The 17,332-nt window shown below is 41.8% G+C and overlaps 2 protein-coding genes across 2 annotated transcripts; one reads left to right on the forward strand and one right to left on the reverse strand.

Moving 5' to 3' along the window:
• The first annotated feature begins 852 nt into the window (after positions 1-852).
• On the forward strand, positions 853-7,351 carry ccdc12 (coiled-coil domain containing 12). The gene is made up of 7 exons (XM_029450635.1): positions 853-1,038; positions 2,896-2,969; positions 5,841-5,920; positions 6,107-6,168; positions 6,255-6,289; positions 6,370-6,446; positions 6,999-7,351. The coding sequence occupies exons 1-7, from the start codon at positions 916-918 to the stop codon at positions 7,076-7,078; spliced, it is 531 nt and encodes a 176-aa protein (XP_029306495.1). The 5' UTR covers positions 853-915; the 3' UTR covers positions 7,079-7,351.
• An 849-nt stretch (positions 7,352-8,200) lies between these two features.
• On the reverse strand, positions 8,201-17,253 carry LOC115020711 (kinesin-like protein KIFC3). The gene is given in 21 exon segments (XM_029450634.1): positions 8,201-8,836; positions 8,928-9,157; positions 9,443-9,512; positions 9,514-9,573; positions 9,675-9,795; positions 9,997-10,127; positions 10,239-10,343; positions 10,418-10,599; positions 10,682-10,793; positions 10,888-11,018; positions 11,446-11,593; positions 11,900-12,073; positions 12,198-12,395; positions 12,509-12,646; positions 12,874-12,939; positions 13,247-13,419; positions 15,557-15,809; positions 15,908-16,065; positions 16,224-16,320; positions 16,557-16,682; positions 16,888-17,253. Coding segments are annotated over 20 exon segments (2,778 nt in total). The 5' UTR covers positions 16,662-16,682; positions 16,888-17,253; the 3' UTR covers positions 8,201-8,710.
• Positions 17,254-17,332: the final 79 nt, after the last annotated feature.

Genomic DNA, 17,332 nt, shown 5'->3' on the forward strand with positions numbered 1-17,332 from the left:
TATTTTATTTATTTATTCTATTACAAAGAACGAAACTTCTTGCAAGAGGAGTAAGGTTCATGGGACCAACCATTGAATGCAGTTGGGGGGATATCTCTCCAAGTCTAACAAAGCATCATATTTTACGAGTTTATCATATGTTTTAAATTTGTTTAGCATATACTTTATTATGTGACACACCCTGTACATTTTCAGTTGCTTCGTATTGTACTAAAGCAGAGAAAATGCACTTCTTCTCAAGACAGGTAGTGTGTCTGTTGTACAGAGTGCATAATTAATAGTACAAACAACTTTTTTCTATCTGCGATGGTAGACTATATGCATTATTTATAACAGCAGTTAATTTGTCTCGTGATGGACCACTAACATGTATTATAAATGGGTAATTTATTGATTTATTAGTGTTATGTTCTTTAACCTTGTTAGCACCTTTTGTCACACATTTGGCCATTAGGAGGATGGACACAGTGAAGCTCGGGGCAGCTGTATTACCATGGCGATGGCCTACATTCCTAACCAGGACATGACAGTGTGACCATCAACAGGCGGGACAGTGTGCCAGTCTATGTATTCCCCTCAATGTATAGATCTGCTAATAGTCCATAATTATGTTTAAATACTTTTCAAAATAGCTTATAAGCTACTGAAAGTTAAACCAATCCAAGTAGTACTCCATGCACATCCAACAAAGACCCCAACATAAAATAGTCTGTTTCAAATTTAGAAAATGTCATTATCCTAATTAGGATTTTTGATTTTTAAATATGAATGCTTAAAATGTAAGCAATCTAATTAATTATTTTGAAGAAATGTGTAAATAAAACGTAATAATATTCCATGATCAGCAGGCAACAGGCCACTGCAATCGATGTGCTCGACGGTCGTTTTGACATCCTCAGTCAGGACCGTTAATGGATGTCAGAGATCATTGAGCGGCGTGTAGCGATAAACATGGAGCGAAATGTTGGTTCACTACAGGAGCAGGCCCTGAAGAGAAAAGAGAGGCTAAAAGCAATAAGAGATAAACAACTTCACACTGTAAGTGTCTTGTCTGGTTTCTGATAAATGCATCTTAGCGTCTTGAAAACGCATCATTTAGTTAGTGAGGTAAAGTGAGCCGACTTAGCTTGTAGCTAACGTTAGCATTTTAATGTAGTTGGAAAATCAATCAGAACTTTGGTTCGTGGGTTTGTTTTGTGCTGTGAGAGGATGTAGGATTATATATTAAATTCAGATCTAGTTAAGTTCAATATTTAATTGTTACAGTGCGTTTGTAATCTTATTGGTTTGCCTGTGCAGCTCATTTCTGAAGCTAACTTGTTTGGACTTTTTTCTCAAAGACAATAACAAAGTGATTTGAGCTCGTTACTCGTGTATCAATGTTAATATCTTCGCTTCATATGAATGAATGATAACTGTAACGATGTTTTAACTGCCACGACAATTAAAAAATACTTCTGGCAGAATATGATCAGCTACACCTAAAGTGGTCAGCTGCAACGTGTCTGTTCAATTAGTTTTTAACGTTAGATCCTGTGTGACATACTTTAACCAAACAGAAGTCACATGTTGAAACATGTCACTCAACCAGACACCTGGTAGTATTTTATATATCCACATGCCAAATGTTATGCTTCTGGACAGGCTTGTAAAACCAGAGCTGATGCAGCTGCTGTATTTCCTTGTGTTTGTTTGCAACTGTTTGTTCTGCAACGTATTTAACAGATACAGAAGGGCCCCAATATCTTGCTAACCAGCAGAGGTAGGAAGGTGGCTGAGGGGAAGAGAGCTCTGACCCCCGCTTTGTGGAAGGATCTCTGCTGCCTTAAAATGATAGGAATAATTAGATTTATTACATTACATTATTACAGGTCATTTAGCGGATGCTCTTATCCAGAGTGAGTTGCAGTGAACTAACTACAGGGACAGGCCCCCTGGAGCAACTTTAAGGGCCTTGCTCAGGGGCACAATGGTGGCAGCCCTGGTGTTGAACTTTCAGCCTTCCAGTGATCTGTTTGGAAGGCTGACCACTAGACTATCACCACCCATTTATAAGTTTATAAGAAAAAGGGTCTGTTTAGTATATAATGGGAGAGATATTTTTCAGATGGGGACATTGGGGAATTATAAAAATAACCAGAGTCGGAATATATCAGGGACTTTCCACTGATCCACCAATACAACAGACTTTTTGCAACTTATTTTACAATTGTATTCCGTTACAGCCATTTTCTATTATTAAAATCACTAACTGAATTATTGATGTAGGCTAACAATACATATTGAACTGAAGACATTTGAGGTTTGAGTTCAAGTGTTTGAGAATTTGATCTTATCAGTTATCAAAATGTCATATCAATTCACACATTTGATCTTAACCAATGTGTTATACGGGACAGAGCCGCTTGTTGCACCATCAGTTGCTCCTCAGTAGCGCTGTTGCCTTTGTGTAACCATTTACATATTACAGTTATTCTCCTCCGCTATAATAAGCTTTCAGTTTTGGATATGAATTCGTCTTGCAACAGGAAACCCTGTTGAATGTGCAAGCCATTGTTTTGACAGTTATACTACAATGTGTTTCACTAAGCTGGTGTTGAGCAGAGGCATACGGCCTTGACTAGCAATGTTTGATAACAGCTGTTGACATTCCTGAAGCCGGCGCTTGTTTTCCTTTTGTACTAAACTTCAAGAATAAGTCAGTCCCCTCAATTGTTCTGAAAGCTGGACAGGAAGCCTCTTGAGGAAAATGCAAGATGGGAGTGGTTCTTTGTACTTTATCACTTTGCACTGGGGGTTATTATTTCTTTTTCTGTAAGCGTATTTCATCATATGTTTTCCCATGTGTGGTTTGTTACGGTTTTTTTCAATAATGGCATGACGGTATTTTTACAGGGGCCAGAGCAGGAAGATGGGGAGCCAGAGAACAAAAAAGCTTCACTCGACGAGACTATTGAAGAAAGGCACAGGTTGGTTGATCACATCACACACAACAATTGCTGTTATTTGTTTTTATATTAATCAGATTTTTCACAAAAGCATGCAATGATTGAACTATTGCTCACTGCTGCTGAGGTGTTTTTGAGCTGCATAAAACAGAACTGAAAGTGATATAGAAGTACACTATCAGAGCATTTATCTACCCTTTTATCTGAACGCCTTCTTCTTGTATCACAGTGCACGTGCAAACACTGCATCTCATGACCTGCACGGAGACGTGGCCTCATGCTAGCCTCGTGCTATTAGCTGCTCAAATATCCTGCAGCTTACTTTGTGTCAGTCGGTAGAAAGGAGCAGCAATCTTTCCTGTCCTACAGGACTGTTTTTCCATTGTTTATATTTGATGACTGCACTGAGGGAGTGTCGCTGTATTTCCTCCCGTCCAACAGGACAGATCTCTCTCATGAGGAGGAAACGAGCTGCAGAGTTGAAATGCTTCATTTAGACATTTGTCAGTGAAGAGACAAGTTCAGTGTTGAATGTATTTCAGCAAGTTTATTTTGTTTTGCTAAATCAAGACACGTTTGTAGCAGGGTGTGGATGTAATGTATCTTGTACTTGGTATTAAAGTTTCATGGGAGATCAAATTGCCAAACCCGGGCATGAAAGAACACAACAATCAACATGTTTGCCCTAAAGTTAGTGCTACTCAAAAGAATGATCCACAAGAAAATGGTAGATCTCCTTGTGTGTTATCATACGTTTCTCCAGCCTTATTCCACAGAAGGCACCAACTGCACCAAGCGGCTTGTCCAGTTTGATCTGGTTAGTTGTTGGTAGGGCTGCTGTTTTTGTTTTGTTTCAGATAGACGTAGGGAATTAGATTTGTAATGTTTTGGAAAAGGCAAATACGATTTCAAGGAAGTTCAAAAGGCTCTAAAATATCAATATAACTAATCACATATTAGCTTTAACAATCTCTGTGGCTCATGTGTAAATAAGTAGGCTGCTTGTTGTCTGGAGTTATTCTTGCTCCGGTGAAAAATGTCAGTCTCTATCTTCCCAAAATATCCTGACATTTACCGGCATCAGGTCAAACATGAATTTGACAGATAACCACTACATTTTCCATCACAAGAGATACTAAAAACAATATGCCTCACTATCCATCACATTTTCTGTAATAGTCACAGTGGTACGATGTGTCTTAATGTTACAGTGAGCCCTTGACCTTGTGGTCAAAATCAAATTTAAATGTCAAAATCGAATGAACACGTTGCCATGGAGTTTGCACCACAACTTGCTCCACAGAGGACTGTCCATTCCCAATTCCATTTTCTTAATTGCTCGTTCACCCAGCACCATCTTTAGGCCATATTCTCAATAATGTACAAAAGATTAAAAATAACAAGAAATCGTTTTTCGTGCCACCTCTACACCAAAACTTCCACTTCCACAGTATGTTGCATAATGCAGCCCAACTCTTTAGGCCTTTTTCACAGCAAAAATGTTGACTCGTCATTGTAGGAAAAGCCAAGGTGTTACTAATTACGCTAATGATGTCTCTGTTCTATTAAAGAGTCCCAGGGAGAGTTACAGTGAGCCAGCGTGCATGATACACGGGACCTGAACTCAAAGCAGTTAAAGAAAGTCAGCCATCACGAGTGTCGTTACTTACACCTGTGACATGTCTGTAAAGCAATAGTGAATCATTGCTAAGATTATTTATGCTTTCTGAAGAAAGAACTTTCTTTCAATGTGTTATTACCATGGCACATGTCATCACATAATGCTCTATTGAAGGCTGATGGCCCGTAGTTCATCCTGGAAAGATGCCTTTAGGCTTCTCCAAACTAAGACACTTGCGGTCAGTGCATGTGGACTTTGTAACAGTTTGTGAGTTTAGGTTGACAAAAGTATTGAAATCTTTAAATGTATTTTTTAGGCCTTAAGAAGAACCATTGTCGTGTCCTTCTGTTTATTTAATTAATTGTATTAAACTTGTATAGTGTTTGTTTATTTCTTTTTATATCACATTTTATCATTTGTTTTATTGTGACTGTAATATAAGTTGCATGAGAAATGAAAACATTATGAGATATATAGACATAGACGTATTCCTCTTCAGGAGAGACTCAGGAGGCAGAGAGAGAGAGAGATGTGTGTGTGTGTGTGTGTGTGTGTGTGTGTGTGTGTGTGTGTGTGTGTGTGTGTGTGTGTGTGTGTGTGTGTGTGTGTGTGTGTGTGTGTGTGTGTGTGTGTGTGTGAGTGAGAGAGTGTGAATAGGAGTAGCCCTCAGTCAGCCAAAGGCAGAACATGACTAGCATTCCTGCCCATACCCATACAAGGCATCGGTCTGTCTGCTGGCACCAGGGGTGTCATGAATGCATCAAGAGTGTACTCTCTCGAGTCTCATCACAAATCCATGTTAAGCTCAGAGCAGCTGATAAACTCTCTTGGTCCGTGCTTGGTCAGACAACAGTTTACCTCTGCCGCTGGTTTTTCTCTGTAATCTGCAGAGATGTCAGCGAAACTCGCCAAGAATTCCTCTGTGTAGAGAGATGTGATGAAAGACTGCGTAATTCAACATCAAGGACAGCATTCCTCAGCTGCTCTCAAGTCTGTGCCCAGGAGCAGGTGGAACATGTTAATCTGACGTGTTCATAGGAATAAAGAGGGACATTATACCCAACCTCCTCTAGACATTAGATGTGCAGCTGTGTAGGGTTTGCAGATGGTCTTTTATGCTCCTTAATCTCTGCTGGAATATATTCGCCTACACTGCCATCTCCTGGACGGTCACAAGAGTGTGGATGCGTAATGTTGATTTATCATTTATTGTTTAGCATCACCTGTATTCAGTCGCACCTCTAAAAGTAGATTTGCATTTCTGACCCCAGAGAACTGAAGCTGAGGAATTACACACCAGAGGATTTAGAGCTGAAGGAGAGGCAGGTGCCCAAAGCTAAACCTGCATCAGGTAAGAGCTCTTCAATTATGAACAAGCTTTGAAAGAAAAACATGAACTCGGATGATTTTGAAGTTGAATTGCTTTTGAGTACTGTTAATATCACATGGTCTCCAGGAAGGTCCTGGCACATGGTCAGCTACTGGACTAGACTCATGCTGCTGTTATCACATATCATTTATGACTCTTTGTTTGCAGTGGAGGATAAAGTAAAAGACCAGTTAGAGGCAGCTAATCCAGAGCCCGTCATTGAAGAAGTGGTGAGTACCCCTTTATTTACAAGTGTTATTTAGTTGAGAAAGCATAGCTGTTGTAGTTGCCATATTCAGTTGTTTTCTTTCTTCAGGATTTGGCCAACCTCGCCCCAAGAAAACCAGACTGGTAAGAGCTTTCTGAAAATGATTTTCCAACGTGATTACATGTTACTGACATTGTCTTTATATTGTGATTCTAAAATCTAGGGATCTAAAGCGGGACGTGGCAAAGAAACTGGAGAAGTTGGAAAGGAGAACACAGAGAGCCATTGCTGAGCTCATCCGTTAGTATTTGCTTCTTCATGTTTTTGCACCACAGTGACGACCAGGTCTGAGCGAGGCGTGAATTATTAGGCTAATTGCTTTGTGGTCTCCAGACTCCACAGAGGCTTGATGCATCTGCTCACATCAATGGTGCGATTCCTCCACTGATGTGTGATCCACATTCTAATAATAGGCATGAGCTTTCATGGAGAACACAAAACGGGTTTAAATGTAACGGTTTCCCCTGTTTTTAATGTGTGAGAGTACAGGTAGCTATGTTTTGTGTTAATGTTAGTTTATAAGGGCATGTACAAATAAACTGTCACTCTTTTCTGTGCAAACTTAGACGGCATTACAGCTACATTTAGATGTAAATAAAAACATGGCAGTGGGCTGTATTTACCATTATTGTAATAAGTATTCATTTTGCTCTGTTGAGTAATTCTGCAGCCTGCCAGCAGAGTGTCCTGCCTGTTGTTGAGACAGGATTACAGGATGGCAATGGTGCCTTAACCAGAGTTATGGCCCATATGTAGGATCTACACATAACTATTGATCGTTTGTGTGCCCAGGGGATCGTCTCAGAGGCAGTGAGGAGGAGTTGGCTGAAGCGGTGGGAGCCGTTGGATTGGAGGAGGGAGACTCAGACTGAATCCGAGATGTGACAGATAAAAAAAAAAGAGACTACAGAAGAATGGCCTCGGTCTACTGGGACAGTAATGTCACATCTGTGTTGTGCTCAAAGACTGCAGGGTGTAATGTTTCTGTCAGGTCTTCATATTCCTGCCATGTATCATTACATTATTACATATTAATATGTAGTAGTACATTCTGTGTATGTGGTTTATTGATGTGCATTGGAAATGTAACATGAATATTTTTCTGTAATTGTTTTATATTTTCAAGTAAAATGTGAATTTTTCAATTGCCTGATTATTTTCAATATGGATTAATTCCTGTATCACGGCATATGTAATTATATATCATGATATCAATATATATATATATAATACAGTATGGAAAACTCTTAATCGCATTGATGCAAAATCATATAAACATCTTTATAAAAGTAATAGATAAAAAAATATTTCCCACAAAGACGTCCTGCCAATGTTTTTGCCTCAAATCTGCAGATGTTCAAGCGGTTGCGGTTACGTGTCATGCCTTATTATTTATTGTTTTGTTGCTGGACATCTAATAAGAGAAAAGACACTTTTTAAATGCATCATATTTATTCAGAATATTATCTGAATATTCACACTCTGGTCCACATCAAGTGAGCCCTATGCACTCATGACGGCTACTGCAACATTAATGTCTTGCTACTATTGAATCAAGTTAGTTTTGATCCAATGGGTGATAAATAGAACAATGATGAACAGATAACGATAAGCAGTTTTTGGTATGACATTCACGAGTGATATCTATTGCAAGCACCTAAATACCTGTTCTGAACTCAAATGTCCCTCTTCTCACATTAAAGTGCATCTTCCGTCTTATGTAGGCCCAAACTCAGGAGGGTATCGCACTGTTCATTACCACTGGATACAAGGCCACCGGCTCCCTTCAACAGCGTTCCTCTGTTCTCAAAAGGCAAATGATCAAAACTCTAAAGAGAAACAAAGCATGTAGTCACTGCTCTTCTGAAGTTCACACAAACTACACTAATGTGATGTAAGTGTCATTGAAATGATTAATAGCCCATACTCAGACTACCAAACAGATTCTCCTACACACTACAATCTTCAAAAATATACAACATCGGAGATGAAGCTCACAAACTACAGACATTTATAGCAAGATGATGAATACTGCAAAAAAAAGAAAGTGTTGATATTGTGGCTCTGGAAGCTTGTTGAACATGATGCTGCTTTAAATACTGTGAGGATCAGCTGATCAGATAAATCCTGGATTTTGGTATTTAATAAAAAGAAACAGATATTGTAGTTCAAGGAAGCAATCGTATCTTAAACCGTGTGGGGAGTCAGAGGTCGTTTTGGCACTCGGAGTGGAAGAGTATATACTCCGGCATGCAGATTAGCGAATGATAAAGGGTTACCACTTGTCAGAAGCAGAAAATGGCAACGAGGAGTCCTCAATACCTAACCTCAATCAAAGGTTGGCATCCGGGTGCCGCACAGACCTCCTCAGATTTAGCCCTTGAGCAGGATTGCTGTTGATATTGTACGTTATGATTGGTTGGTAAAGTGGGTGATAATCAGACTGCCGCATTCATGGTTTCCTGGTGATTCCTTGGGAACAGGAAGTGGCTGATTGAAGGCTGTCAGTCGCACTGTCCTCCACCAGATTCAATCTTCCTGGCAGCAGGACCCAGTTCCACCTTACACACCCTCTGGGCAAACTTCAGCGAGCATAATGTCTCTCCCACATTACTCTCCAGAGCAGACACCTTAAGGAGACACAGGTAAAACAAAAACAAGGCTCATCACAATGAAGAATGAAGAATTTAAATGTTAAAACTATACATTTGTAAATCTCACCTGCACCACCATAGCAGTCTTGCTGCCTTTGCCCAGGGAGTCTTGTAATAAGTACGTAAGGCGAGAGTTCCTGAAAGGGATATGAGTCTGCCGAGCTCTCAGAGCCTGAATTACGTCCCCCAGTGACAGCAGGGAGCGGTTAATATTCTGGGCCTCTTTCAGCCTCTCTCCCTCTGCACCAGACTTCCATACCCTCTCCGAGCCAGCCAGGTCAACCAGGTTCAACTTGCCTGAGGAAAGAAAAGTGAATTCAGAGGGAAACGATGAAGACAGTCATCTCTAAACCCACATGTGTCTGACTGAATCCTGATCAGAAGCTTCTACTTTTACTCTCTTACTCGCAGACATTCACAATAATATCCCTAACAATGTGCAGAAGCTAGACTGCACTCAGCTTTAACTAAACAGAGGGATTCAAATAGGAATGCCAAGTCGGATTCAGACTTATAGCAAATATTAATAAGGAGCCTTTTAAACACTTTCCCTGTAGAAGGAGCAATGCATGTGTGACTGACCGGTGGTTTTGGACCCAGTGGCGAGGTCAGTGCCCTGGACGGTGACGCAGAGCAGAGCGTGGGAGCGGGAAGCTGTGCTGGTTCATCTGAGTGCCGAAGGTGATCCTGTTCCTCCGGGCTGTGGCTAAAATCTTGATAAAAACAAGAATAGTTTGCATAAATATAACGATTTATTTTTATAGTGAACGGTAATAATTATCAGTATAGATTGTTTAAAAACACACAGCGTCACCTTTTTCATGTGCTGAAAGCTCTTAACTTCGATGAGCCTGAGGCCCGGCACATGCAGCTGCCCTGTACCGTCCGGGTTAATCTTAATGTCCAGCTTCTCTCCGTCCTTACTCAGCAGGTCTCTGAGAAACAAAATCCATTCAGCTTTTATTTATACTCCAGAGTTAATTGAAGGGCGACAATTACAGAAACAGGAGATATACAAACAGAAAAATAGTTAAGATGTAAATGAAAATACAGTATTTAAAACAAGTAGCTAGTTGTAGGTCTAATATATACAGGCTAAAAGGATATCCAAAGTAAAGGAGCAGTATACACTGTACCTTAGCACCTCGTTGTAGATCTCCACAGAGCTGACGGTGACCGTGTAAGACCACATGTCCTTCCTTTCCTCGATCTCACTGAAGAGATGTTTCAGGGCTCGCTGGTTGATGCCTGGGTTCTCCACACTGCCCTGAAAATCAAATGATACTTAGCCTGCGGTCTACATTACAGATACCTTTGCTGATATGTGCAGTGGCTACAATATCTGTCCCCAATAATGCTGTAGAACTAGAGAGTATACCTCCATTGTGTAGGTTTTTCCAGAGCCAGTTTGTCCATAGGCAAATATGCAGACATGGTAGCCATCGATGCAGGACGTCACAAGAGGCTCAATCTCCTGAAAGACCTGAAGAAACCAAACAAAGGGGTTAGACTTCTTGTTACCATTATACTTTCTGCATATGCTGTTCATTTTAATACCTCTTCCTGTGTGGCCTGAGGGTGGAAGACCCTGTCCAGTTCAAAGATGCGACCCTTTCCTTTGTTCAGCACATTGAGTGAGGACTCGTTGTTGGGGTCCGTCGTCACCACCACAGACTGGCCCTCCTCATGCTGGTCCTCCTTCAGCACAGGCTTCACACGACACAGCACGCGGATGTTGCCTAAAATAAACCCAGAGGGTCCAGTTAATAATGCACATTTTATTTTTGCTGCCGTGGATTTCATGTCGTCTTCTCTGCATACCTTTAAGCTCCACCAGCTGCTCGTGGTACTTCCTGCGCAGTGCAACCTCCTTCCTATATTTCTCCAGGAGATCTTTGTTGGCTTCAGACATCTCACTGAGAGCTGCTGAAATCTGCCAAAGAACAAAATGCAATAATACATCATTCGGTCAGATGTATCACTCTTCTGATTACAGTCATGTCATGATGTTATGTCACCGTACGTACCTGTTTTTTTGCATCACTGATAGCTGCTCCGTAAAAGTCTGAGAAGTTTCTAACCTGGCTCCTCAGACTGGTGTAGTCTGTTTTCATGGAGCGTAAGGTCGGCGGGAGCGCGGTCAGACGCTTCTGCAAGCCTGACAAAAATAAAAACCCATGTAGAATCATGTTTGAGTAGAGTTTTATTCTCAATACATATATTTAAAAGGAATTGTTTTTGGCATTTTAGGAAATTAGCTTATTTGTTTCCTTGCTGAAGATTGATACTACTCTCGTATCTCCCAGTAGCTGGTTAGCCTAGCTTAGCATAAAGTCTGGAAACAGGGGGAAACAGCTAGCCTCTCTTTGTCCAAAGGTAACAACAGCTCCCTACCAGGCCCTACATCTTTCTATTTAACATATTTTGCTTGTTTATTCTGTACAAAAAGAGAGGTATCAATCTTCTCATCCAACTCTCGGCAAGAAAGTGAATAGGGAAATTTCCCAAAATGTTGAACTATCTATTTAAATGCAGATTTTCTTTCTTCTCTTTTTTGGCCGGTGTAATTATTTGATGCAACTCACCGAAGAATTGGTCCTGCAGGTTCTGAAAGTGCTCGGCTGAGCAGGTGGCTGCAGCCTTCACAGCTTCCTCCTTCCTCTCCTCCAAGTGGCCAATCTCTTTCAACAGCTCCTCTCTCAGTTTACTGATTTCTCGCTCATACGCTGCAATCTGTAAAAAGGTTCAGCACAGCAATTTGTTCAAACTGTCAGCTCGACTGTCCAAATCTGTGCAGCTCTGTAATGAGTTCATCTGTCAATGAAGTTGATTTGGGTTGTGAATTTCCAGCAGCAAAGTGGAAACTTCCTCCTTCCTCCTTTGATTCTCTCCCCTTTGATAATCTGTTCTCTAAAACAGCATGTCTCTTTCATTTTTAAAATTAGGGTTTGATGGCCATTTTCATTGCCTCCTCGTGGCCAGCAGCCAACAGTATGTGCGCTGATGGAAAGCTTCAATTCTATGGCCTCTGTTCCTTACCTTGTGCTGCAGGTTACAGCTGTATTCGTCGGACTTCCTGATGTGTTCCTCCAGCTGTTTGCACCGCTCGTTCTGATTGGACAGCTTATCGGACAGCAGTTCATTCCTCTGCCTGGCTTTGGTCAGCTGCTTCAATGTGGCCGGTGATTCCACCTCCACAGTCTGGGTGACATACTGAGAGAGAAAACATCTGATAAGGATCATCTGCTAAAGATAAGGAGGCAAAGTGTATTGTGTTGCAGTTTTATTCATTATTCCTTGTTCCAGTTAACAAATCTCCCTCTCAGGTAGGATTTACCTTCACCACTGGCTCCTTGCCTCTCTCTCTGTCCAACTCCAGCTGCAGCTCCCTCACTCGGTCTTCTCGTTTCCTCAGCTCCTCTCCTCTCCTCCACTCGCTTTGTTCGCTCTGTCGCTCCAGTTGCGAGAGCTGCTCAGCGCGCTGCTGCAGGGACATCTCCAGCTGCTGCACTCTACTGCGGAGGTTTTCATTCTCCTAGCAGAGTACATAAAACAAAACGAAGTACATTTTAAAAGTATTTGTGTTTGTGGTTACTAATGGCTGTGTTGGTAGCACGTCAGTGAGCTCTCAGCTGTGCCGGTGCTCACCTTGATGAGCATGGTGCTGGACTGGGAGGGGATGGTTGACAGCTGCTGCAGGAGGCCTTGGGTCACGCTCAGGTTCTGCTTCAGGCTCTCGTTCTCTGCAGACAGACACAGGACACGCTTCTCTGAGTCTGTGGCCCCCTGAGGAAATGAACAGACAAGAGATGCATCGAAACCAGAATTCCTTACATATATATCCCTGTAGATTTGTAATTAAGGTGTTATACAAGGCGTGCTGACTGTTGTGTGGCATTTTTACAGCATAGCAATTCCTTCAATGCTTGTGGGAAGCTTTGGCAGCTTTTCTGATGATGTGGAAAGTGACAAAGACTTGACTTATGATTAAATCAATAGTTCACAGCGCTTACAGTGGCTGTTTTCAGTCTCGACAGCTCCTCCTCGCGCTCCTCTATGCAACTCTTGAGCTCGTCGATCTGTGCAAAAATGAGGTTAAAAGTTTAACAGAGGACAGATTTTTTTAATTTTTGGTTAACTCACCATTTCATTCCATTATTTATAGCACAATGTGAAAGAGATTACATTATCAAGAAGTAATTCTGTCTTTCCAAATTCTTATGGGCATAAAAAAGCCTACTATACACTTTAATGAATTAGTCAGATTTTGTAATGAAATATACATTTGAAAACAATAAACACTGTTTTTGATCAATTATTTACGGGTAGTAAATTGTTTCTAAATGGATATAGCTTTTGGGATTTAACCAATAGTCAGGTGCCTACCTGCTGTTGAAAGGTCTGCATACGAGAGAGTCTGTCCGTATCTTTCTGCTCCAGCTGCGAGTGCAGCAGACGGAGTTCTCCTCTCAGCTTACTCCTCTCCCCCTGCAGACCGTACAGAGACTCAACCAGCCTGTGCACCCCAGCTTGTGTCCCTGCATCACTGCTGGACTCACCTGGGGGACATAAATAAGGAACACTATAATCAGCCTCTGCATCATCGTCATCATCATCATCATCATCATCATCATCATCATCATCATCATCATCATCATCATCATCATCATCATCATCCACAATCTGAATACTGACGACATACCTAAAAGCAAAAATAATTAATCTTAACTTAATCGTATTCTGTCATCTTTGAACCCATATTCATATTAGGACACCCATAACTAGTACAAGCCAATTACATTTGAACTTCCTCTGACTTGTTATCTATATGTTTTCACTTATGTCTAATTTCTGCAGTGCGCTTGAAAGTTTGAGTGTGTGTAATATTAATGAACATTAAGTATGCACTTAAAGCCCTTTTAGAAACCATGTAGTCACTGTGCATTGCAGTGAAGTTAACATTATCGTTTCCACCCTCAAGTCTCCTGGGTGACTTCAGAGACCTATACGGGATTGCTGCAGCTTCTCCAGTGCAGCGTGGAGTGAGATGGAGGATTTATACAATGTAACAACCTGATAAAACTCCATGGAGCATGCCCGGCAGCGTTTTAATCACTTTCTTCCTCCTCCTCAATCACTGATTAGCTTCTGTCAACACCGATTTTAATTGCAGGGCCTTATGCTAATTCTATCAACACGCTATGTCAGGTTTGCTGTCACAATGGGGCAGGGAGAGGTGGTGATGACAGGGAAGACAAAACAAACATGGCGGAGAAACTACAGCTGTGTATTAGGGGCGTTAGAAGAAATGTGCTTGTAAGAAGCTTTGTACATTTTAAAACAGCAGCTTTAAATGATGAAAAACAGATGTTCAACATAGAAACAATAAATGTCTTGTTACATTCTTAATGAATGACCACTAAATGAAGCACCAGCCATTCAAATCAAATACAGATTAGGAGATCACAACACAGGCAAAATGTAATAGGAGGTAAAGGAGGAAATGCTACACATTCAAGTGGCATCACTCCTCCACTTAGGCCTGCACATTGCATTACAGTAAATAAACAAACCAAACAGCCTTGTAACACTTGGGGCATGGACTCTGGGCTATTTTTAGTCCAACACAAGTTCACGTGGCGCCTTGCATGCGCCAGGCCTTGTAAGTGCATTTGCAGGGAATAAAACAGAACTCTCGGCTATGTTTTATTCACGACAGAGAGCCACAGAGTCACTAATCCAAGTACCACAGAATCATGTATCTTTTTCCTGTGGCTAATGAGAGTCAGTGCGCATGAGGTCCTCCGATTAAACACACCTACACACAGATTCATATAACCCGCTTCTGGTTATCATACATGCTGGCATATTTTTTTCTGAGGCTGTATCAGTCAGGACAAGGACAAGAGCCTGATCTGTCTACTACAGCTTCATGCACGTGTACATACAAAAGTAATGTAAGACGGTGCAGCTGGTACGGCTACCCTCCTGCTCTGATGTCAAATAAGCATCTGGTCAGATCTGAAACACAGCAGATACCCACATCTAAAGCTTTGAAGTCAATCACAGCTGTAAAGAGTTAGTCTGGCCTCTTGACTTACACCAACACCCGCATAGATCTAATCAGTCTGCTCCTCTGCTGAGGACTGTATTCTTCTATAAAAAGGTGTGTCCCTGGTTGAAAACAATCCAATCTAGGGTGAGCCAACAATGGAAAAAATACATTATAGGACACTAAAGTGAACTATGTAAAATACTATCTTAAGAATTGATGACTCACTCTCAAATCTTGCTCACATTTTTATACTGTATTGGGAAATGACTGGACTTCCACAACTGTAAATGACATCACATCGCATCTATATTATGTAACCCAGCGGATGCACCCATTATGCCAAGCGTGTGAAATTGGGTTTCCTTTTAAATCATCATCTTCCATCCATCCATCACATGATCTCCTCCAATCTGAGGTCTCATATCAATTTAAATCCACCTTTAGTCCGCAGTGCCATTTTCTGCTTCTCTTTTCACACCAGCCAATCTACTTGTGATTATTAAAACAGCCCCTTGACCTCTACTTCTCTCCATTTTTCATCACCCTCACACCCACGGCATTGGAAATGTTAACCCGTCCATCTTGCACCTTAATTTCACCCTCCCTTCTTTCCTCTCTCCTCTTCCATGACCATTCCTCACCCTCGCTCAGTGGACTGGGGGTCTGTTGCTGGCTGATGGCTTCCTCCAGGCTGCTGATGATGCTGCTTTTGTCCCTGAGGCGCTGGCGGTATGATGCTCGCAGGGCCTTCATCTGGACGCGGTGCTGGACGCGGTGCCTCTTCAGCTGAACCCGGTACTGGTCGGCCTGCTGCTGCAGCTGTTGGAAATGGGAGTACTGCTCCAGAAAAGTCAGCAAGTGTGACATCACCGCCACCAGGGGAGACTCCATCAACTGAGCGGTACAGAAACACACATACAAATCTTCAAACTCCTATTTGGGGAACTGCTCATGTACGTATCAGGTGAGTATCTCAGTCACAGTTTCGCTACCTTTCCTGTTGTTTCCAGCTGAACCTGTGAGGCCCTCCTCTTCTCAGCCTCCTGCTTAAAGGACAAAAAAGCAGCCAGAGGAGTGCATGCTGGGATGTCGGGGCCATCTGCCTCACCTTCATCACTCAGAGACATTTCATCAGTGTCACTGCTACTGCCTGGATGACAACAAATCACGTAAACAATAAAGAGTGAAGGAATGCATGTAAATAATCAATTAGTGGAAACTATCCACATCATAACTGTTGCATCATTGTTCTATATCACATGACAGCCTTTATGTTGGACTATGAATAAAAGCTATTTGAGCACTCACTGGATTCACCAGGCCGAGCACAAGCCTTTTTCCTCATTTTGGAGGTGTGGCCATCTCTCCTCCTGCTCCCTGTTTCCATGGAAACAGGTCTTGGCTGCTGAGCACAGTAACATACATTAGGGTCAGATGGTAATACACAGGAAAAAACATTTAGACATTGCATACACAGAAACGCACACAAATGGCAGAACAATGACGCTATCAATTTCTACATCCTTTACGACGGAGCCTCTTTATGCTGTCAGGTGGTAGATGACGTACGGTATGTTCCCCACAAATAATGTTTTCCTGACAGAGGACCCCTGAGGTTGGACATGATGTGACGAGACATACGTTGGATGAAGATCCACACGCCGCCGCCTCCAAAGCTTCATCTTCCTCCTCCTTTTTAAAGACAGTGTAGAAGATGTAGACTAAAAGAGAGTAGAAGGCGTACATCTCTACGCCATCCAAGAGTCCCTGTAAATGACAGATTAACTCAATAAATAATCTCATACATCTCCCCCGTGCAGCAGAAAAGCAGACACAATTCAAGTCTTGTACGATAATTAAAGAATGTAAAAACTCGTCTCGATACATCAGGACTTCTCAAGAGACTCAATTAAAAAATATATATTTTAACAGTCACTTCATTCCATCATGCTGAAATGTTTATCTTTTTTACCTTCTCACATATCTGTTCCTCTTTGATGATGACAATCTGACATCCCAGTCATTTGTATTCCCCTCCGTGTTGTCAATGACAGATCTTCCCATGCAGGCCTTGTTCTCAGAGCTGCAACAGCATCCCAGCACTGTGTGCAGCTCCTGTGTGACTCCCTCTCTGCCGTTCTCTCTCCTCCCCTTTCTCCTCCTCTACACTTTGCTCCATCTACAGGCTGCATCTGCAGCGAGCATGCTCAGTGCAGTTTCCTTATCCCCTGCAGTGGTGGAGTGAAACATTCAGTACGGAGACAGTTTGAGCCAGGAGGGGGTTGATGCTGATAACAATGGCCAAAAGGATGACACGTGCAAGGTTCCAGGTGTTCATAAAAATCAGAAACTGCAGCATGATGCACCTTCAAATACTGAGATGTTTGCATGGACTGTAAAAGGTACAACAGTTGGAC

This window comes from Cottoperca gobio, chromosome 16 (genome assembly GCF_900634415.1).
Source record: "Cottoperca gobio chromosome 16, fCotGob3.1, whole genome shotgun sequence".
Classification (NCBI taxonomy): Eukaryota; Metazoa; Chordata; class Actinopteri; order Perciformes; family Bovichtidae; genus Cottoperca; species Cottoperca gobio.